Raw genomic sequence first — 24458 nt, 5'->3', positions numbered from 1 at the left:
ACTCTAAAAGAACCTATTGAATAGAGTACAGACTAAAGACTAACATTTTTAATTATGGCCAATGATTGACAAAGCCTCACTTTTCCCGTAAGAAGATATACAAAGCATTGGTAGAGTCTTAAAACTGCAACATTCTATATTACCAAACAAATAATACTGGTTACTAAATGAAGTTATTCAAACACAGTGATCCGTTACGACAAGCCTCAGCAAACAAGTTATTATCCTGTACTGAGTTAAATTTAAATAAGCACTCTTCCAAGGAAAGTTGTGAACCAGTACCCCGCAAATCCTTAGAAATAATTAACATTAATCAGGACAAAATGTTAGAAAAAAATTCAAGGAAAAACTCTATATTAGTAGGAGGAGGCATTAGAGATGACTGATAAGATGATAACAGTACCTGTGTTTTCCATTATTCTAGTACCAAGCAAACTCCACACAGCCTTTTAAATGCTGAAACTTTATGAAATGAGAAAAAACCTACAGTAAACTAAGAAACAAAATCCTTTCCATCTTTAATACAAGATGGCTGCTGCTCTACTCCCAAATGCCCAAATCCTAACAGTACACTACAATAATTCCTTCAAATACTTGCAAATTTAAATGCTTGGCTTGCAATCAGTAAATAAAGGGAGAATAAGGGCTTATCTAAACTGACACTTTACAGCGCTGCAACTTTCTCGCTCGGGGGTGTGAAAAAACACCCCCCTGAGCGCAGCAAGTTTCAGCGCTGTAAAGCGCCAGTGAAGACAGTGCCCCAGTGCTGATAGCTATGCCCCTCATGGAGGTTGTTTTTTTAGAGCGCGAGGAGAGGTCTCTCGCAGCGCTCTGCCGCGACTACAAAAGCCACGTTAAAGCGCTGCCGTGGCAGAGCTTTAACGTAGCCAGTGTAGCAGGGCTTTGGAGCGGAGCCCAGAGCTGGAGCGCGGAGCAGCTCCGGAGCAGTGGAGCTGCAGGTTTTTGCCTGGAGCTGGAGCGGAGCCGGAGCACAGCTCCAAACCTGCAGTATTAGACTAGCCCTAATAGTTCAAAAACAGGAAACATCTTCAAAAAATGGTTTTACTACCCTTCTATGTCTATGCTAGTAGCACTTTACAGGGTACAGGGCTATGGTATACTATATCAGCACAACGTTCCTAGCATGGACACAGCTACGCCAGCAAAGCTGCACTTTTTACCAGAATACTAAAGCCATCCCCATTCCATGAGTGAAACAAGCTATGCCAGTAAAAGCGCAGTTTTGAAGATAGCTGCATCTACTCTACAGATTTCTGCCAACACAGCTATGTTCGTCAGGGATCACACTTCTTTGCCTCCTTGTCCGACAGAACTATGCCAGTAGAAGTTTGTAATGTAGACACAGGGAGAGGAAGAGAAAAAGGAAAAAGAGGAATACATTCATGAGTTTGTTCAGATTTGAAAAAGATTATTTTATCAAACTCAACTTCTTGTTATTTAGTGGCAACAAACCTACACTTCTCAAGTGAATATGTACTGAAGTTAAATAGCTTCTTAACTATAGCATCCCTTTCACTACAGCAATTGTCTGAAATCAAAAAGAAAAAGAAATATTCTTAAGACCTAAACGTGCTTCAGAACTAGATACTTTGGTTCTAAGTAAAAGGAAGCCAGATATCTAGAAAAAGGCATTAGCACTGCATAACCATTCAAAATCACCACCACAAGAGTTGAAAAAAGTGCAAGGAAAGTAAGATTCGTAAAGCTGACCATCTGACAGGAATAGCCGAAAAATATAAATGCCAGAAAACAAGTTACTAAAAGCACTTTCAATTTAGGCCCAAAATTTTATTTAATGTTAGAAGTTAGAAAGTATTTTAAAAATCCAACATTGTAATAAAGAAATTTTTAGAACTGCTTTTTACTTGGAGGCCTAGCATTCTAAGTTTCCTAAAGAACAGAATATTAAGCAGCTGAAAAGTCAGTTAAATTTTGCTTCCTCAGCTAACAAAACCTATGCCTAAAAGTGCTCTGACTAGGGAGCCATAACTATTATTATTATTATTTTAAACAGACTGAGCTAACATTGATGGAAGGGAATTTGACAGAAACAAGTTGCATCCCTATGTATGCAATTTGTATTGAATTTGAATATATCTGAAAATGAGGAATAGTACAATATTGTATTTTATTCTCTGAACCCTCAGCAATGCTGACAGACCTTCAACACTTGAACCACAAGAGTAACTATATCAGCAGGTGGCAGAAGAAGGCTGTTATTCCAGAGAACAGATGTGCCACTGGGTATACGTGGGAGAAGAACCCTGCCTGGTCTGGCCTGCCCTCTCTCTCTCGCTCCCTTCTATCCTGGGAACTGGGAAAGCTCCTGACCCATGTGATGACCTTGGGGTGTAGACAGACACTGGAGCAGTGTGTTGGTTTCAAAAGGGTGCATGGGAGGAGCCCAGCCTGCTACATCTGCTCCAGTACTTCTCATATATTCTCAATACAGCATGCTGCTTCTGCTGTGGAGGCAGCGTCAGCTCGTCCTTAGACTGCTTGAGATTAATTATTCTTTTGGCATCCCACCAAAATTTTCCTGAGAAACACCAGGGAGATAGCAATTTTATGGAGATATACCTATCTCATAGAACTGGAAGGGACCCTGAAATGTCATCGAGTCCAGCCCCCTGCCTTCACTAGCAGGATCAAGTACTGATTTTGCCCCAGTTCTCTAAGTGGCCCCCTTAAGGATTGAACTCAGAACCCTGGGTTTAGCAGGCCAATAATCAAACCACTGAGCTATCCCTCCCCCTGTGGGCAAAAGCTCAACAGAATTTCATGGGTCAAAGAAAGTCAGTCAGTTGTAACCACAACCCTGTACGTAGGGCGGCCTTGGGACTAATGGCCATTGGGGCAGCGGAGAAGTTTAGCAGCAGCCTAGGCAACTGAGCAGCCCTTTTAAGAGTAGCACTGCTCACCCCTTTTAAGGAAAGGGGCTAGAAAAGGTGCCCTAAACATTGCCTGCCCCATAACATCTGGCCAGACTACCATGACTGGCAGATCATCCTACAGCAGTCGAAAAACAATAAAGAAGAAAAAATCATTGTAGGAGCATAGAATCATAGAATATTAGGGTTGGAAGAGACCTCAGGAGGTCATCTAGTCCAAACCCCTGCTCAAAGCAGGATCCAACACCAACTAAATCATCCAGCAGCATGGAATGTCTGCACCCTTATTGATGGAGGCGATGCACAAAGGCCTGTGAGAAGAACAGCTCTTGTTTCCAGAGAACTTGCCCGCTACGATATTGATATTGCAGCACTGAGTGAGACTAGACTGGCCAGAGAAGGTTCCAATGAGCTAGTAGGTGATTACACTCTTTTGGAAAGGAAAAGCAGAGGGTGAAGACAGGATCCATGGAGCTGGATTTGCAATAAGAACATCTCTCTTGAAACAACTCGCTGACCTCCCTGTTGGCCTGAATGAACGGCTCATGAAACTTCGATTTCCCCTGAATCCTTTACGGCATGTCTATCATCAGTGCCTATGCACCTACACTGGCCACCACAGAAGAAAGCAAGAAGCAGTTCTACTCTGACCCGGACTCCATCATCAAATCAACACCTGCATATGACAAGCTCATCCTGCTGGGAGACTTTAACGCTAGAGTTGGTAGAGACAGCAGTGCCTGGAGAGATGTGATAGGACAACACGGAATGGGAAGATGAACAGCAACAGACTGCTCCTCTTGGGTAAATATGCAGAACGTAATCTGCTCATTACTAACACCATCTTTAGGCAAAATGATAAATATAAAACAACATGGATGCACCCACGGTCCAAACAATAGCCCTGAGGACTATGTTATCACCCGCCAACGAGACATCCACAATGTCAGAATTTCCAAAGCCATGAATGGTGCAGAATGCTGGACAGACCACAGATTGGTAAGAGCAGTGCTGAACCTGCATATAGTCCCTTCACAGCGCAAGTGCCCCAAACTTAACAGAATAGCCTTCAACATAGCAAAGCTCAAGCATACCACCTATCAGGTGCAGTTTCAGCAGTCACTTGGATTACAAGCTTTTTTCATGTCTGCCAATCACTGACAACCCAACAGAAAAATGGAAACAGTTCAAGCATGATTATTGACACAGCTAAATCAGTGCTGGGGCCAAAGAAAAGGTACATCAGGATTGGTTCAATGAGAACAACGAGGACATTTCCAAACTCCTAAGTGACAAGTAGAAAGCATTTGTTGAATGGCAGAATGAACTTACTTCCATCTCAAAGAAAGATAAATTTAAGTACTTACAGAGCAAAGCCCAGTCTGAACTCAGGAGAATGCAGGATGAGTGGTGTGAGAGGAAAGCTGCAGAAGTTCAGCATTATGTAGATACAAACAATGCAAAGATGTTCTTTGACTCTCTCAAAGCAGTCTACGGGACCATCTAAATCTGGCACAGCCCCCTTGAAGTCGGCAGATAGCACAATCGTCATCAAAAACAAGGAGGGAAACGTACAGAGATGGGCTGAACACTTCAATAGTCTACTCAATAGACCATCCACAGTTAATCGGCATGTCCTTGATCATTTACCCGAAAAAACGATCAAAGAGGATCTCGACCTCCCTCCATCAGTTGAGGAAGTTATGGAAGTCATCAAACAACTGAACTCTGGCAAAGCGTCCAGAAAGGATGGTATTCCAGCAGAACTGTATAAAGTAGCCAGCCCCAAGGCCATCAGGGTGTTTCGCAACATCTTGAGTAGCATTTGGGTGGAAGAAGAAATGCCACAAGACTTCAAAGATGCTATTATTGTATCACTGTTCAAAAACAAAGGCAGCAAAGCTGACTGTGGAAACTACAGAGGCATTGTTCTCCTCTGTACAGCAGGGAAAATACTAGCTCGCATTCTATTGAACAGATTCATTGAAAACATATCTGAGAAGAATCTGCCAGAAGTGCAGTGTGTTTCAGACCAGGTCGTAGTACTATGGACATGATCTTGGTCATAAGGTAGGTCCAGGAAAAATGTTTGGAGCAGAACATAGACCTGTATCCAGTTTTCATCAATTTGACCAAAGCTTTAGATATGGTCAACAGAGAGGGTCTATGGCCTATTCTGCATAAACTGGGCTGTCCAAGAAGGTTTATACAAATCATCCATCCGTTCCATGATCACCTGACAGTGCAAGTGCTCGCCAGTGGTGACTTTTCTGATGTGTTCGAAATCTCAAATGGAGTGAAGCAAAGCTGCATACTTGCTCCAGTGCTGTTCAACTTGTTCTTTGCCTGTGTCCTCAGCCATGCCACAATGGACTTGCATTCGCCACTGACTCGAAGATTCCCTCTTTGATCTTCAAAGACTCAATGCTAAGACCAAGATGCCGGAGAGACTTCTCATCGAGGAACTTTTTGCAGATGACTGCTCCTTGATGGCTCATAGATATGATGACCTTCAAGTCATCGTTGATAGATTTTCTGAAGCATCAGTCTCGGGAAGACAGAGATCTTGTTCCAACTAGGACCTCATTCCAATGCCCCAGTGCCAGCCATCTTCATCCAAGACAGCTGAAAAATGTGGTTCAGTTCAAGTATTTGGGCAGTACCATCTCAAGTGACGGTTCCCTTGATAAGGAAATTTCCTCCAGAATTAGTAAAGCCAGCCAGGCCCTTGGCCGACTCTGAACAAAACCCACACATTTGTCTCTCCACCAAATTGAAGATCTATAATGCAGTGGTTCTAACATCTCTCCTGTATGGATCTGAGATGTGGACTCTTTATAGCCTTCACAATAAATAGCTTGATCAATTTCACATGTGCTCCCTCGGCTCAATAATGAGCATTCGCTGGCAGGACAGAGTGACCAATATTACGTCCTTGAAAGAGCAAACACAACCAGTATTGAGGAAATGTTACTGAGAGCACAACTTAGGTGGTCCAGACATGTCATCAGAATGGAAGACCACAATCTCCCAAAACAGATCTTCTATGGAGAGCTGAGACAGGGGAAAAGAAAGAAGGTTCGTCCATATAAGCACTTCAAAGATAACCTGAAGAGCAGTCTCCAGAGGGCTGGCATTAATCCCAAAAAACTTGAGCAAATGGCTCAGAATAGGATTCACTGGTGGTCTCTGACAAGATCAGCAGTAACAGGTTTGAGCAGGATCAACAAATTCATCTCCAGGCTGCACGTGAAAGGCGCCACAGAACTGCATCATCAAATATCATAAATACAGACTTCCCATGCCCTCAGTGTGGCCGACTCTGTTCGGACTTCGGAGTCATATGCGTAGCCATAAATGAGAACTGTGACAATATTGGCATCATCATCAATGACGGACCACCAAAAACAAATGTATGTTAATACAGTGGAGGGTTATTGAAAGTAGTGTAAGTTGGAGGTTTCAAGTGGTAAAGTCTAAAAGATCATCTTAAAGAACAAATACTGAAATCAAGCCAGGTGCCTCTTAAAACAGTTGTATATTTTGCCATAACTAGGTTTCTCAGAAAAGACACAAAATAAGCTACATATTGGGGTGGAGTTAACATTGTCTTTATAGAGAAGTCCTGTGAACAGGATGTTTAAAGATATGTGCAAGTGAAATGAATGTCAACTCTGAATACAATATGATGACTTAACAGCTTTGAACAGATTTCTGAATTGTATTGGCATGCCTCCCATAGATAGTCTCTCTAAAAAGAAATACTCTAGTAATTCTGAAACTCAGTTTTTTGAAAATTACAAGCATCCATTCTCTGGATTATCTCCTCCTCCTTAATTTTGCCTTGATCCAGGGGTTAAATGTCCCCTTTGTACATATCTCACTTTTTACCCATGCCATAGTGAAATCAGGCTCTTAAGTAGAAGTGTTCCCCGTCTGAACAATACTGGAGAGGTAGAGTGAGGGCATCTTTCCCTGGTCAAGGGAAAAACACATTCCCTTCTTCTCTTTGAAGGCTGAGCTTGCTTTTCTTTAAGCCTAAAACTGCTAAACCTAACATATACAGGGACTTGAGTGAACGAGAAAGTTGAACCAGTTTGATTTAAATCATTTTTAAACCAATGTAAACAGGTGCAACCGATGTAGACACTTATTTTGGCACAAGGGTGGCTTACATTGGTTTAACTTACACAGATTCTTAACTGATTTAAGATAAACTGAAGTGTCCACACAGCCTTTTGTACCAGTTTAACTAGGTAAGTTAAAATAAAATCATGCATTCAGTTACACTGTGCCACTTGTGTGTGTGTGTGTGTGTGTGTGTGTGTGTGTGTGTGTGTGTGTGTGTGTGTGTGTGTGTGTAAGCCCACATACATGTGTAAATACATACACCTATTTAAAAAAATATTATGTGGAATGACATCAAAATACTTAATAGTTCTGACTACTACTGCTTCCTGGGCAGAGGTGTACCCACTGGACGGGTTATTTAATATTCTCATTTCAAAACCGCACACGACACCACCAGGACTGGGGCCTTGATGTTCTAGGTGCTATACAACAAAGCAAAAGATATAATACAATCTTGTCCCGAAGAACTTGGTAAGAATGATCAAATCTATTTTTCTCCCCTAATTGATGCTCTAACTGTACCGTAAACTCAACGTTTCACTTGCCATTCCTCACAGATATTTCTTTGCCTCTCTCTCCCTCCTTCTCCCCTTGCAAATTTGTTCCCGATTTTCCCTTTCTACAACTCATGCCTTCCTTCTGCACTGACTCTGCTGACAACTGGATTACCATTATACTGAGCAACAGCAGCACTTAAAGTGCACAAACATATGAACTAAATTTGTTTAAAAGCCTCCTTGCTCAACTACTGACATACCATGGGTCCCTAAATAACTTTAACCTCCGTCTCTACAATGAGTATACAATCATCTCACAAAGTTTTTCATAGATTGATTCCAAGGCCAGAAGGGCCCTCTGTGATCATCTAGTCTGACCTCCTGTATAACATAGGCCATAGAACTTCCCCAAAATAATTCTACAGCATATCTTTTAGAAAAAATATCCAATTTTGATTTAAAAATAGTCAGTGATGGAGGATCCACCATGAGCCTTGGTAAATTTTTCCAATGGTTAATTTCTCTCACTGTTAAAAATTTACACCTCATTTCCAGTATGAATTTGTCTATTTGTTTTTATTATTAGAGTGCTCTGAGATGTCAGCTGAAAGGCACTCTAGAAGCGTAAAATACTTTAAAGCAATAATTGTGGTTAAATCATGATTTTTACTTCTGCCTTCCTGGTAAATGTAAATCTGTTCCTTTTATTGTTGGTTACTCCACTGATACTCCCAACTCCCCCATTGTTTATTTGTTTTATCCACTTGTATCTTGTTTAATATGTAAACTGTGAGCGCTTTGGGGAGGAACAGTCTTCTTTACTATTATCAGTGCAGCAGAATGGAGCTCTAATCCTTGACTGGGGATCCTGAATGCTATCATAATAAAAGCCTTGTCCTTGATTATTCATATTATTGTATATACTTCTGTAATACGTCCCTTTCTGTGGACTGAAGATTGTATATTAAACAGAAGAGTTATTGCTTCCTCCAGTAAGGACATAAGAAACATGACCTGACAGATTTATTCCATAATGACTCTTTATGTAAGTGATGGGCATTTTATTATTCAGAACTAGATAAAAACATTGCATTTTATTATATCCTTGAATGTCTGCACTTGCTTCTTCTCTTCTTGCGCCACACTGCACTGAACCTTCTTTACTGCTAAATAAATCCTCCCCCACATCTATCAGTATCTCTTTTCTCCATCTCCTCCTACTCCGCTCCCAAGTTTTTGTCTTAGGCCTAGCCTACACTTAAAATTTTGCTCAACAGAACTACATCACTCGCAGATGTGAAAAATTCACACTCGAGAACCAGAACTATGCTGACCTAACCTTCTGTGTAGACACAGCTAGGTTGATGAAGGAATGCTTCTGTCAACCTAGCTACTGACGCGTGGGGAGGTGGATTACTTATAACAATGGAAAAACCATTTCCGCGCTGTAGGAAGCGTCTACACTACAGCTCTCCAGTGCCGTAACTATGCCACTGTAACGCCTGTAGTGTAGACAAGCCCTGAGCCACTCCCTTGAACTCATTCCCACATTCTCAACTTTTTTCCTTCTTTCACACCAACCTGTACTATTTGCCTTCCAAATATTTTATGTAAAGCTCCCTCTTCACTTATCTTGTAAAATAAATTCTAAAGACCAACAAGTCTATGAAGCACTACAAACTATAGTTGCCACACAGTATTTTTCTACTTTGGTTCTGTATTTTATGGTTTGTAAAGTACATTCTTGAACAGTTAGATCATGTCCTCTGAGGAGTTCTTAGTTTGTTTTCCACAACTCCCATGTGGTAACACAGTATTCACACTTTCACACTATATAATTAACAGTGCAATACATCTCTTTTGATAACTTATCCTTACAGCCTAATGATCACTACATTTAGATCCAAAAAGCATTAACTGCCCAAATCAGGCATGTATATGGCAAACAAAATCACCACTGCATAAGGACAGACTAAGTTCTTTTAGGCATATTACAAGCAAGGTCGGTAGGTAATGTTATAATTAGATCTAGTTGGCACTCCCACAAACTTTGACATTCAATATGCCTGCAGCCAAGTGGTGCTCAAAAAACTGTGAAATCTTATTTTTGATGGGAAAAAGAAAACAATCATTTCCCATTTCATCCTTACAGAATATCTCATCAATAAATATAAAAGGTAGGCCTATAGCAAATAGCTTGTGATCCATGTAACTGATTACCACAAGCAGCAATCACTAAAAGTCAAACTCCACAGCAATAAATTGCATTTATTTTCATAGGTATGGTGTACATTGGCTCTATTGCAGTCACCAGGATTCTTTGCTTTCAGTGTCAGAAATTTTGCTGTAATAGATTCATTGTCAGAGCGCAAACAAATGCATTAAGCTCTGCAGGACACAAAAGGCCTGATTCCATATTCTCACTTCCAACATTTCATTTATAATGTTATAAAAACGGATAAGTATTATTCCATAATTAACAAACTCACAACACACCATGCAACACATCCTCATTTATGTATTTCATTGTCATTGAAAACATCAATCCATATTTTAATATGGGACCATTTCCAGTTGGCAGCTTGAAAGGATGCTGTCAGCCTTAAAATAATATTTAAAAAAATTATTTAGCTTTGTTACTAAACTCTTGACATGTAAAATTAATATTTTTATATCTAATGTCTTCTATTGCACTGTTTTGCAACACTAGTGAAAATGGTGATGGATTTATTAATTCCTAGAATATTTTCTGTTTCGCATGCATCTCTGATAGCTATATTATGCTCTCCTTGAAGAAATGGTATCTGAAAGACTACCATAGATACTATGCATTCATGGATATGACTAACTGCATTCTGTATTTTTATTTATGTCATTGCTAAATTATCAGAAGTCTACAAGTTTATTTAATACATATTTACACTTACACTACATTAACCCAGCTTCCTTACTTCAGAACCATCAAGTCCTGACCAACTTTTCACCTCCACACCAGCAAGTGATCCAGTGCAGACCACCACCTCCACTCTGTTTATTCCAATAAGTGGAGTCTCAGCTGTCCACCATGACCACATTCATTAGGTGACTGATGATTTTATATATCCTATCCCCACATCCTGGGTGTGACACTGCACCCCATATTCTTCAGTGATATTATTATATATATGATATGATTATGACATAATTATTGTGCATTTTATGCAAGACTGGCCATGTGAGATGTCATTGAACAGGTTATGATTTGCTGAATATGATTATACTATTTGTATGCATGTATCATTTTTGTTTCTGAAGTTATGAATATTGACTATGTATTTATTTCAAATGTAGTTTCATCTGGGTAACACCCACTAGATAAGATGTTTTCAGTCTAGATAGTGGGTGGGGAAGGACCTATCCAGGGCAATGGGCCATTAGGAAAAAACAATAGACCTTAGGAGAAGCTTATCTCCCACCTGGGGAACCTTCCTGAGAACGCTACAGACAGCCTCCGAGTAATGGCTGCTATGACTGCAAGGCCATGTGACGAGACCACATGCCTCTAGACTCCATCTTGGGATGTCAGCATTTTTCCCACAGACCGGACTGGGAACCAACCTTTGGGAATGAAGGGTCCCCGCCATATGCAAAAGCTATGTAAGACAGGGAGTGACAATATCTGGGGTCTTCACTCTCCACCCAAGAAGATTCCTAGAAACACCTGAGAAACAAAGACTGAACTGAAGGATGTACTGGACCCAGGCTAAAGGGATTTTTAGCCTGTAAATGAAACACCTGGCGATTCCAAGCTGTAAAGCAAGTGCAGCTTGCCCCATAAGAATCTGCAGCCTGCCTGTATCATCTCTTAGGATGAGAACCGGCTATTCATATCCAATCTATTTAGTATATTAAGTTTAATTTGTGGTTTTTGTTTATTTGCTAGGTAATCTGCTTTGATCTGTTTGCTATCACTTAAAATCTATCTTTCATAGTTGATAAACTTGTTTTTGCTTTATCTAAACCAGTGTGTGGGAATCATAACTTGGAGCAAAAGGCAATTGCATATTCCTCTCCACATTGAGGGAGGCGGCAAATTTTATGAGCTTACGCTATATAGTTCCCTGTGCAGTGCAAGATGGTATAATTTTGATTTATACTACAGAGGCGGTATGTGCCTGAGCAGCTGGGAGCAGCCTTCCTATGCACGGGCTGGTCAGAGAGCCTGCTTGTAACTGCAGCTGTGTGTGCCCCTACCTGTATGTATGCTGGTGTAAGTGCATGCTGGAGGGCTTTGCAGCTTGTCACAGCAGTACTGTGTGAGAGGGAGCCCAGGCTGGCGGGTCGAGGGCTCAGTGGTACCCCAGTTCCAGGTGGCACCCCGGGGGAAACCCGTCACACTGAGTAATACAGTTGTGTTGCTCCTGTGTCTGTTTTATGTTCCCTGACCAAAAAATACATTAAATGGAAATAAATTTAACATTACATCAGTTACTTAAGGTTAAAATACATTACAGGGATATCAGCCCAAGCATTATAAATCAAGGAAATTCAGAGTTGAGGTTACACTGAAAACAACAAACATACTAAAAGAAGGAATGTACAGTTAAGGCATCCACACAACCTAAATTTAGGTTATGTAGAAACATCATGTAATCCACCATACAATTATGATTCAGGCATTTAGTGTTTCTGCTCTCAGACCAGATTAAACAGATTTTAAACTTATTTTATATTTTTTCCCTTGCAGCATCATTACATGGCAAAGTTAGGGATGTTTGGATGCCTTACTTGTGAATTTCTTATCTTAACATGTTGGATTTCTTTTAAGTGTAAACTTAACTCTGTATTTGCTGGATTTATAATGCTTAGTTTGGGGATGATTACAATATCCCTGTAACTTTTTTCACCCTGAATTACTGATGCCTAGCCTCAACTGTAATTCCATTTTCTGGGAATTCTCTTCGTTTGTTAAAAGTTATTCAAAGTGTCCTAAGCAAACCCAGAACAAGCAACGAAAGAGAATGCTACCATGAGATATTATAAATGATTTGGAGATATGTAGTATTAATTTTTCCATTTGAACTTTTAAAGGCAGATTCACTAGTACACCAAAGCAGTGCATAGCAATCACGGCAAAATGGTGAATCTGGCCCTCAATTTGCAATTGACCTATTGGTTTAGAGGACTGCATTACTGAGACCAGCAATACGTGAAGGTGGTCAGGGAAAGCTCAGGTCCCACATTACTGAGAACAGCAATATGTGAAGAGGATCAGGGAGAGTTAAGTCCCAAAAAGTGATTTAAAGGATCTGCCTGCACTCCTGTGTCACCTCCCCTGGCACTACTGCCCCAGCACTGTAGCCTCAGTGCACAGAAGAGGCAAGTCAGCAATGCCATGGGAAGACTTTGGAAACAATGATGCCCAAACTAGTATGCAGCCATGGAATCTTTAAAGAGTAGTGACAGCCAGGCCAAATAATCTACCAATGAGAACTCTTCATATCACCAAGACATTACAACCAATAAAATCACTGCATGTAAATTAGCTGTAGAGAAACAGTAGTGACTTGCTGAGTTTCCTCTGCTGTAATAACAGCATGCCTCATTTAAGACTTACCTGAGCTATTGACATGAGCCTGTCTGTAGCCTATACAGTCATAACAATTAGATGCAACAATCACTAAAAATTTCATTACAACCTAATTTCTTCAAATACAGACAATACACAATATTTTAATTAATTTTAAACCATATGGAAAGTTTGAAGTCTTTGTGTTGGGACAATAAAAGACAGAACAGATAAGATTCTAAATTTCTTAAGTGATCCAATTTAATTTTAATGTATGAAGTAACTAACAGATTTACTTGTAAATTCCCAGAAAATTAATTAATTCCTCAGAGAGTAAGTGCTGTAAATTTGGGGACAATATGCTGTGAGGTAAAATCCCTGCTATAAGTACAAAGTGGTGTCAGCCTTAACTATGGTGTCAAAACCAGCGCCTTCATAATAGACACTAAGCATATCCAATGAGAACCTGCAAGTAGCATTTCCACATAACACCAGCTGCAGATTTAAACCACCTATGCTAGCATTCACAATAAGGGTTTGTTTCACATTGTATCCTGCCCCTTGGAGAGACCAATGCTGCATACCAGCATTCTATAAGCAGACTTCAGTAGCTAGAAAGGATGCAATTCTGCACTCAATTAAAATTACAATTCAGGTCTGTGCCACACTAACTTTTGCTTGCAATCCTAGTGATTCTCACTTATCTTATATGGAATTTTATTTATTACATATATAACTCAGACTGACTATCCTATCTTCAGACATGCTTGCTTACAACTGAGCATGTTATCAATTTTATTATTTATTATGTTAATATAATGAAGCTTTCATGTTACAAGTTTTTGAAAATCCCTTTGAATACTGTACTGCTAAAAAAAATTAATCTGGAAAGTCACTAAGCATAGAAGGCAATAAACAATAAAACCACATCAAAATGTTTTGAATTGATTAGGCTTTGAGCCAGTTAAGTGGTTCATGTAATTCAATGTCACGTAGTGACAATAATGAGGCTGAAGACTTAACATAATCAAGAGGAAATATGGTGTACAAAGTAGCACAATATGAAAATTTATCTGTACTACCTGAAAGTTTCCTTTCTTCAATTAATAAGGTCCACAGTGCTATTGCAATGGGTACTTCACTTCAGCCTGCTTAGAGCTTGGAAGCAGAACCAGACTTGTCAGTTACTGGCAGGCAGGGAATATCCCGCCTCTTGAAGTTCCCTCCATTAGAGATAACTTCTACAGTGAGAATAATTCAAATCCAATTTTCTAAATTATAAGCTGTGTAATACACTTTGAGAAAAAAGTATAACAATTTCTTCTATTGCTGAGCATGTTAAATTTCACATAACACCAACAAATCCAAATCTATGGATGTCAATACCCATCTCTATTCTGAATGATCTATTTGTCTCCAAGGTGGACCAGATCTGCAGATCTTATTACTTGAAAAAGAGAAATTTTAGGTTGGCACAGAAATTTTCTTCTTCATGCTAAGGTCTACAGATCTGTTGTGATGGGATTTTCACAGCAGCATGCCTCCAGAGTAGAAAGCAAGATGATCCTTAATTGTGGGCACCCAAAACAAGGTACAGTGTGTGTACCCATCATCTTCGTCTGGGCACTAAGGCATGGAGAAGAAACGTTTGCATTGGCACAGTCTGTGCTGTATCCAGTTCTTACAACCATGACTCATGGGGAAGCAGACAGGGAAGAAATCACTGAACTCTGCAGTCACAGATGCAGTTGCTGGTGTGGACTATAGGGATGTAAGCATGATTATCCATCTGTCGCATTGTCCTTCTGGCTTCACTTCTGCCATGGAGATGGAGGAAGGGGCAGAGCTGTTTGCCCCAGGGCCAGTTTTTTCTCAATCCTGCCTTTTTTTCCTGCCAGGGAGCAAGACTGCTGCAACTTGTCCAGCAGAGCTGGTCTCTCCAATCCTGCTGGGCTCCTTTCCAGTCCAAGGGAGGAGGACAACTGAGGTGATCCCACCTAGACTGGGCAGTAAGGGATCTTGCACTTTGTCCACAAAGCCAGCTAAGTTCCCCAATCACACATGAGGTAAGGGACTGACGTAGGGACACGGAGACCCTTCCTTTTGCCTCTAGTTTTTCTCAGACTAGCATTCTTCCTAAAGCCTGCAGGGGCACCAGCCCCTACAAACACTTTACATGGGGAAGCGCACAATCTGCTCACAAATAAAATGGAGACCTGGGAATCAGACAGACAAATTATTGAACCAAACTGTTAGTCTAAACAGTTGGAATTTTCCTCAAAGTTCTGCAGCTGTGATAACAGTGTCAATGCAGAAGTGAGTAGAGTCACTGTGTGTAGAATCCCAATTTTCACTCTGCTGGCATACCCTTCCTCCAGAAAACTCTGTATGATGGAAACATCATTGATTTCCGGGGTGGGAAGAAAGTTCTGCTTCTCCTTCACTCAAAAAGAAAAAGCTTCAACCAGAAATTTTTGGGCCAATCCAGTAGTTGGGGGCAAGGTGCTATTTGATACCCCAACCCACAGCCAGCCACTAATGATCTTCTCTCAGGGGTGGCCTGCACCTTCCTCCCTGCTATAAGTTGTAGGGGGACTCCCCTGGGCTCCCTCATGACAGCAGGCAGTTGTGGGATGTGAAGGGGGTGGGGGCAGTGCAAAAATCCCATCAACTTTAAAAAAAATGAATATGCCCCTCAGGGATTATAGGAAATCCTGATCCTCACCTTTTTAAAAATTAATTGCCCAAAGCGACGGCTGGGATGGAATAACGCTGTACAACAATGTGTAGGTTAAGTGCATTACCCTTTCACTGTAAGTGATTTAGGTTCAAACCAGGAATGTCTAAAATGACAAGTTTGATAGTCTCTTCTTAATCACTGGCTAGCACTGAACTTTCTCACAAAGCTAAACAATTCTGCATAACTGAGGGCTTCTCTACAGGTCACTGCAAAGCGCACCAGACGGGTGTGATTTGTAAAGTGCACTAACACGCTGCACTCTAACTGCCCTGTGTAGACCCTGCTGGAGTACTCTAAAAGGTATATTATTCACGTTTATGTAGTCCTGTTTGAAATCGGACTTCATCAACGCAAATTAGGTGTAGTGTGTGTCAGCAGGTCTATATGGCGCAATCAGAGTGATGCACGTTAGTGCATTTTACAAATCACACCCCTCTATTGTGTTCTGCTGGCACCGTGTAGACAAGCCCTGACATTTTGTGGTTACTGGATGACCCGAATAGAAGGGACAAAGGGAGCCACAGATCAGGATTTTGGTTTATTGGCAAAGTTGCATAAAGAAACTTGCCAGCTCTATGCACGGACTCTGATCCTAATAGTAATTACTATAAGTAATTACTAAAGATACAATTTGGTCATGGAGGTCACGGATTACATGACTTCAACAGATCTTTGTGACTTCTTCGGCTCCGGCTGTCAGCCCCAGGCAGCGGAGCTCTGGCTTCGGCTTCAGTCCCACCATGACCATACCCTGATTTTGTCCTTTTTTTCCACATAAATGTTCCATTAATTTTACTTAATTTTACCATGACAAAATTGGAACCATAGTGATTACTAATAATTATTTCCTATCATTCAAAGAGGGAAATAACATAGTGTTATGTGAAAACTCAGTTTCTCCTGGAGGGCATATTTCCTCTGTCTTCCAATCTTGGCAGCTCTTATTTGTTTCTACATTACACTGAACTTTTACAACCCTTTTTGCGATGGTTAACGGCAGAGATGATGTTGGTGATTTATTTTTCTTCCAGAAGTTTATAATGAGATTCATTTTGTTCAGAAATGCCATCCCAATAATGTTAAACGGCAATACAAACATATTTTATTTTAATCTTTTAAAAATCTCTATGCATAAAAGAGGCTGCGAAAAGACTGGAGATGCTTTATTGCTACTTGGTTTCTGAAAGAAGAGATAAAAATTCAGTTTTTATTCTGTACTTTAAATGAAATAATCACACTCAGTTACATGATTCTCTCTCTTATATCCCAAATAACTTCCCAACTGCTAAACTGAACAGCTGTTCATATTTTTAAAATTAAAATTTCTCTGCTTACAACTTCCTAAAAATGTCATTCCAACAGAAAAAATATTCAAACACATCTATGATTCACCAGAGTGAAGCTCCTTCTCAACTCCACTTCACCTTTAACCCCCACTTGAAGTCCTGCTCCCAATCAGCCATCATGCTGCTCATTTACCTAACCCTCTGAAATCTTCAGTCTTTTCTAGTCTTGATTAATCATAATAATCCTGCCATCTGCAAATTTTGCCACCACATTGTTCACTTTTTTTTTTCAGATCACTGATAAATATAAATTGAACATCTGTCCTTATAAGAATGGGGCATCGCACTGTTAACCTTTTGCCATGTTGAGAATATTTTTTCTTTTTTAGCAAGTTTCTAACCCATGACAGTACTTTAGCTTTCATTCCATGACAACTTTCGTGTTCTTGAATAGCTTTTTGTAAGGGTCTTTGCCAAATGTTTTTTGAATGTCCAAATACCGTAAATAAACATATGTATGCGTACAAGAACGCACAATTTCATTTTATCTATTCTATAAGTAATTACAGCTTGGTAGGTCATTAGATTTTCTCAATCCAACCCAGTTTTTAAAAGAAAACTGCCTTCCAAATATTTACACACTGACTCCATTAGTATATTTGTAATTATTTTGCCAGTATCATTCATCAATTAATTGGCAATTGGTTTCCTGGTTCTTCTCTCCTACCCTTCTTTAAGGTATGTACTATGTATGTCTTTTTAAGAAAAGATAACAATACTGGGAACTAAACAGAATATAATCTGAGAAAAGCACAGGAGAAAGAGATATGGTGATATTCAGAAAAATCTATAAATTCAATAGTAAATACGATTACATTAACTTATCTAAACATATTAAATATAGTCAAGAGAGTAGATAGCATTACAAATGATACATGTGTTTAAAATGCAAACACTTGACAAACAATTAGAGCCTGCTCCTGCTTCCATTCAACTCAATGTCAAAACTACCATTGGCTTCATCATGCAGTATAGGGGCCCTAAAGAGAAACTGGATCAGATAGCAGAAGATTATACTCCTAACACTCAATTCTCAGAGTGTTTGTACTGTATTTACAGAGGATGCCAAAACTGATGAGGTACACAAGATGGCTAATTATACACATGTGCAAGCATGTTTGTTCAAATATAGTATCTAGCTTTATTAAGGTGTTTTTGTTTTTTTTATTTAACACTTTTCATGTCTTGTTTGGAGGTCAAACTTATGACACAGTTCAGTGAAGAAAAGTAAATACTTGGTATATACAAATTAAAGCAGGTACACAGTGAAACTGTTACTAAATTAAATAATACATATAACTGTACTTACATGAACTCTGAAAGCTTGTACAGTGTTATCCAGGAGAAGAATATTGCAGACCACCTCTGTATGTTGTCTGTCTCGTGCCAGCTCGGACGCTCGTACATTGTAGGTTCTGCCAGCAGGCAATCGGAAACGTGCGGTCATTACTATCCACACAAGGTCTTTAGAAAAAACAAAAATGAAAGAAGAAATCCTGTAACTGATATAACTTTAAAAAAGCAAAAGCGCATGACTTAGAAGAAAGCTAATTTCATAAGGAAGCCATTCTGTTGAAAGAGAGACTTATCAAACACATTTCCTATTTCTGTATAAATTGAAAATTAGTAATAAAACCCTGGTACCTAATAATGAAGTATAATATTGCTGCAGTCTTTTTTCATATCTGAAATGGAAGTTAATTACCTGTACAGTAATTGGAGTTCTTTGAGATGTTTTGTCCATATGAGTATTCCAGTCTAGGTGTAAATGTGCCCCACATGCCAGAGATTACAGATTTTTTGCTCACATTGTCTATCTGGTCTATACATGATCACCCTTGTGCCTGTTATCGAAGGTATAAAGAGTGGAGCAGGATCAATCAGCACTCCAGTTCCTTCTCTATCATGGTTTCCATAATATTACAGAGGGACTCTGAAGCAGAGGGGAAAGGGGGCAAGTCATGGAATACACATTTGAATGACATCTCAAAGAACTCCAGTTACTTTACAGCAGTGGTCCCCAAACTTTTGAGGGTTGCGCCCCCCTGCTTCCCCCACCAGAGCCAGGACCAGGAGTGGGGCCGCGACTCCGGGAGGGGGAAGGAGGAGATGCGGGCAGGCATGAGGGGGCCAAGGCAGGGGCCTCACCTGGGCATGGGTCTGGGGCCGCAGCGAGGGGCTGAGGCTGGGGGCCCGTGGCCAGATGCAGGTCCACTCCAGTCCCCGGCCTCGTCCTCGGGCTAGGATCAGAGCCACAGCCAAGGGCTGACAGCGGAGCCACAGCTGGGCCCACGGCCAAGTGCGGAGCTGCACCGAGGCTGGGGACGGGGTCAGGCGCGGGGCTGGGAGCCAGGGCCATGCACCAGGACCACGGCTGGGGGCAGGGCTGGGTAGTGCTCCCTTTCCTCTGTGACTCCCTAGGGGGGCGCACCCTACAGTTTGGGGACCTCTACTCTACAGCTAAGTAACCTTCCCTTCTTTCTTCTTCAAGTATTTGTCCATAAGTGTATTCCACTCTAGGTGACTTCCAAGCAGTGATCTAAATATCTACCACAGACTGAAAGACTGCCCTACCAAAAGAGGCATCGGCTGCAGAAGTTGCTACCAACTCAATGTCTGGAGAAGGTATTAAGGAACCCCATGTGGCAGCTTTACAGATATCACTAATGCAGACATTCCTGAGGGAAACTACCAAGATCACCCAGGTCCTGGTTGAATTAACCCTAATATTAGCTGGCGAAACTACCTTTGTCAATCATAACATAGCTTAATGTATCCCAACACCCACTTTGATAACCTTTGGGTGGAAATAGGAGTACTCCTCATCTTCAAAATGAGGAAGGAAATGAAGTGTCTTGGAGAAGACCAAAAGAGCTTCAGTCTCTGAAGATAAAAGGCAAGGACCCTTTGAATATCCAGGGTATGTAATCTAGCTTCATCATGATTAGAATATGGTTTAAGAAAAAATATTGGCAAATGAATACCGATGCAAATGAAACTCAGAGCAACCTTACGTATAAACTTTGGGTGAGGTCTGAGGGATACCTTGTCGATGTAGAAGACTGTGTAAGGGACAGTACGCAATGAAATCTTTCTCTCCCACCCTTCCAGCTGATGTGGTCACAATGAAGAAGGGCGCTCTTGATAGACAAGTGAAAGAAAGAACATGAAGCCCAGGGTTCAAATTGGGCCTCTGTAAGAGCTGTCAAAACCCAGCTCCCTCTTCCTCCTGGGTGAAAGGAAATACCTGGAATAGAAACCTTTCCCTCTTTAAGGTGGAAGCACCTCTTTATTACTTAAGAGATGAGAAGCCTCTCATAAGAGGGGTCCCTGAAAAGGGACAGAGAAGGTGTGTGTGTGGGGAGGAGGAAACAGGTGTAGTATGGAACTGAACTGCATAATCAGATGTTATGAACTCTAAGACCCATTTGTCCATTATGTTGTTCCATGACCCCTGAAATAGGACAAGGTGGTTTCCAAATGGCAGGGAAGAAGAAGGCGGCAGATCCAGAAGAAAGATTGGTTTGCAGCTCTCGACCAGCATCTCAAAAGGAATGTTTACTAGTTGTGGCTGGCTGTGAAGAAAAAGCAGGAGCTGTAGACCACCTCTTCTGAAACCTTGGTGGCACAATCTTTTGTCTAGGGAAAGGCTGAGGTTTATACTATTTCCTCTTTGTTGCAGGACCATATGTGCCGAGGGACAAAAGAGCTGCACTGAATCCTTGTGATTAGTCTTCCAACTGAAACGATTTGGTCCTTCAAATGGAAGAACCTCCACTGTGGCTTGGACCTCTCTTGGGATTCCAAGCAATTGAAGACACAATGATGCATCAATACAGATGCCGGCATTAAGCACACTGGTTATTTTAAACTGCTGACTTGAAAAAGAATATTTTTTTCAGACAAAGTCTAAATGTTTCACTTCCCTTTCTCATGGGACCACGCTGGAATGCTTAGTCCATTCATTTGCAGCCACCTCCACAACAGAGCCAAGCCCCAGCTAGGAGTATAGCTATTACATCCATTTGGATGGCACATAATATTCCCTGTCTTTTGTCTTAGAATTTGGGTCAATGGAAGCTGGAGTCTGCCAGACTGTTTTCACAGGCTCGAAAGGACCTCGTTAATGGGCAGAACAACTCACCCTGACAGAGTCTCGTGTAAAATGACTAAAAGTTTGTAAGGAGCCGTCTGAATTTCCTCCAGAGGAATTTAGAGTGCATCAGCTACCCTTTTCATGAGGTCCTGAAAGCTCCTATAGTCAGTGGGGCATGATGCTGCTGAAGGGATTACTGTCTCATCCAGAGAAAAGGAGATGACTAATGGTGCCTGCATGTCCTCCTCTGTGGGATTTTCCTCCTCCTCTGAGAGAAATTTGATGAGTTTGCACTGGAGGATCCTGAGGCTGGGTGAACTGTTGCCTGAGTCAGTCTCTCAGTGTGACGATGTATGAAGGTAGTGTGCCCAAGTATGCTTATTGGGCACAGTACCTCCATACATAAATGTATACTTCCTGACAATAAAGGGGACTCAGGTTTATTAGAGACCTGCAGGTCCTTCAGTACCGGTGCTAATGAAGTTTGCTCAGTTCCAAATGCTTCCCCAGAACCAATGGTTTAGCAGGTGCCAAATGTTTACTTGGTGCCAATGAAGTAGAAGCAGCTGGGGCCGACTTCACTGGTACTGAAGAGACCTGCATACCAAGGGACTCAGCATTTGGAGCAGGCATAGAGCCCTTCTGTCGCCGTACTGAAAATTTGGTACCATGATCCTTCAAAGCCACAGTAGTATCCATACTGGGCCACAGGGTCTCTCTAGAAGCAAAGAGGAGATTTTGACCTCTTCCCCCTCCCATCTTCCCCAAAGATTTCATGGGGATGTGTGCTCCTCATCTCTTTGGAGAAGTGTTTTTCACTACCTTCTTGTAACTCCCACTGAGACTTCCTACAGGTCTCCTTCGAGGAACAGTCCCTGGAACTAATGGACAGAGCACTCTTCAATCCTGCAGTCTGTTGTACAGGGGGATGAGGGGTGTCCAGATGGGCTTGGGTCTAAGGGTGCCCATATGGAGCAGACTAACAAATACACCTGTAGCCTTGCTTCCCTGGATTCTTTTTGTTCTTCCACAGAACAACTTGCATACACTGCATTTAGCAGGGACATATGACTCCCCCTAAACAAAAAAGGCTATGAGTTGTGATCACTTTTGAAGGGAAAGGCTCCTTCACAAAGACTCTCAAAATATAAATCCAGGGGATTTGGGGCATTACAAAAAACCTCCTTTACTAGAAAACTAAGGGGAGAAGAGTTATAACTCCCTCAAACTATGTAATATAACTATAATTTAAATGCCAAAAGGCAATTTTACATTACCCTATACTACATAAGAACAATTGACTAAAAAAAGTATCTACAGAATGTTCTACAAAATGCTATAAGGTAAGCTAAACAAGTGAGGCTCGGAAGTGCTCCATCTCAGGCCAAGAAACTGGAGTGGCATTTAGTCCAGCACCACTGTCTACGCCGTAAGTAGTCAGTGTGCATGCGTGGCCCAGATGGACACTGCTAGCAAAATATCTGCAATCTCTAGCACGTGCACACCTATAGTGGAATGAATATATGGTTAAGCACTTGAAGAAATGTAGGATCTATATTCAAAACTCGCTCTGTAATCTCTCCTTTATTTAACATGCACGTATATTTTGATCAAAGTTCTCCTTATATTTAATGCAAATAATATGCTTACCAAAAGGTTAGATGAAATAAATATAGGGCCAGATCCAAAGTGCAATACCAAATCTTTCAGATAACCAACTGTGAGGTTATCACAATATGCTTTAGGACTATGTTAGGGGTTATTAATTTCTCAAGGAGGTTTAAATCATTTGCTGAACACCAACATGTCAGAAATTTAGGATAATATTGGCACAATTTGGGCCATTCCCCACCTCAGGATGGACAGCGGTCTGCTGTGAATGGACCCAACTGCTGGATCCTATGTGCTCCTGAACCAACTGGGACTGGGCAGAGCTAGATCACTGTTGCTAGCTCAGGGTCTTTGAGGCACACTCCTGGATGCAGATGTCATTCCTGCAACCCTTCCTTGGAACATGGGGCTCTTCATTCCAGACCTCTTATACCCTGGAACCAACAACTGAGCCTTCCTGATTCCCCAGTTGTTTATAAACAATCCCTCAGTTTCCCACTGGGTGCTCTGAGCTTCTTAATTAACCAAGTCAGGAACAATGTGACAGCAAACAAAGAATACAAGGAATTTCTTAGCCATGAGAACTTTACTAAACAGCCCTAGAAAGTTACAGATCTTTGGAAGACTACCTAAACAACCTCATGGGTGTGTGTGACACCCTGTACCCCATGTTCACCACTTTTATATTGTTATGTATATTTTGTACAAAAGTATGCCTTGTGAGGTATCATTTGAAAACTCAATCTACTCAACATCACTGTTCTGTTAAAATGTGCATATCAACATTGTATATGGAGCTATGAGATTTTACTATATGCTTGTTACTGAAATATGCTGTAGTTCTGGGTAATGCCCTCAGACCATTTTCTCAAAGACAAAGACACACTGTCACGCCAGCTAGGTGCTAAAAGGCCATTATGTGGCATTGAAGATTCACCAGCAGAGGAGTCGTAAACCAGAAATATACAATTCACCTGAAGGACAGTTGGCAGCTCACCTATGCTATGGAACTGCTGAACCGATGACCCAACAAAGACTTTTCCAGTACAAAGGGTCAGAGTATAAGAAGGGGGAAAAAATGCCTCTAGACCCCTCTCCTCCCATCTTTACTTATGGTAGCAAGAATGCTTGAAAGACAAAAGGAAACATCATTGAACGGGGGGGGGGAGTGGTCCTAGTCTGGAGGTTTTTCCAGCCAGTACAGTCTGCTGAAGCTTTTGGGAGAGAGAAACCTTTTTGCTTTTAAGTTTATTAGCCTTAGTAAAGTTTAGGAATTCGCTTGCACGTTTTTCTTTTAATTTCTTTTGTAATCAAGTCTGACTTTTATGCCTTAACATTTGTAAATCACTTAAAATCTATCTTTCTCTAGTTAATAAACTTGTTTTGTTGTTTTCTCTAAACCAGTGTATTTGATTGAAGTGTTTGGGACATCTCTACTCAAGTCAACAGGGCTGGTGCATATTCATTACTGATTGTTAGAATGACAGACCTATTTGCGAGCTTTCACCTTTTAGAAGAGCCCTGGACATGCAAGATACACATTTCTGGGCTTCAGACTGGGGATATGCGAGTGTCAC

General features: G+C 41.0%; 1 protein-coding gene across 1 annotated transcript in view; it reads right to left on the bottom strand.

Annotated features, from left to right (window-relative positions):
• Positions 1-24458, bottom strand: part of PTPN4 (protein tyrosine phosphatase non-receptor type 4) — a 213840-nt gene that overhangs the window by 149822 nt on the left and 39560 nt on the right. Inside the window, exon 2 of the mRNA XM_065413759.1 lies at positions 18484-18638. Within this exon, the coding sequence (XP_065269831.1) occupies positions 18484-18621 (138 nt within the window). The 5' untranslated portion in view covers positions 18622-18638. The remainder of the gene's footprint in view (positions 1-18483; positions 18639-24458) is intronic.

This window comes from Emys orbicularis, chromosome 11 (genome assembly GCF_028017835.1).
Source record: "Emys orbicularis isolate rEmyOrb1 chromosome 11, rEmyOrb1.hap1, whole genome shotgun sequence".
Lineage (NCBI taxonomy): Eukaryota > Metazoa > Chordata > Testudines > Emydidae > Emys > Emys orbicularis.
The sequence above is the reverse complement of the archived record's forward strand: the minus strand, read 5'-3'. Positions and strand labels throughout refer to the sequence as shown.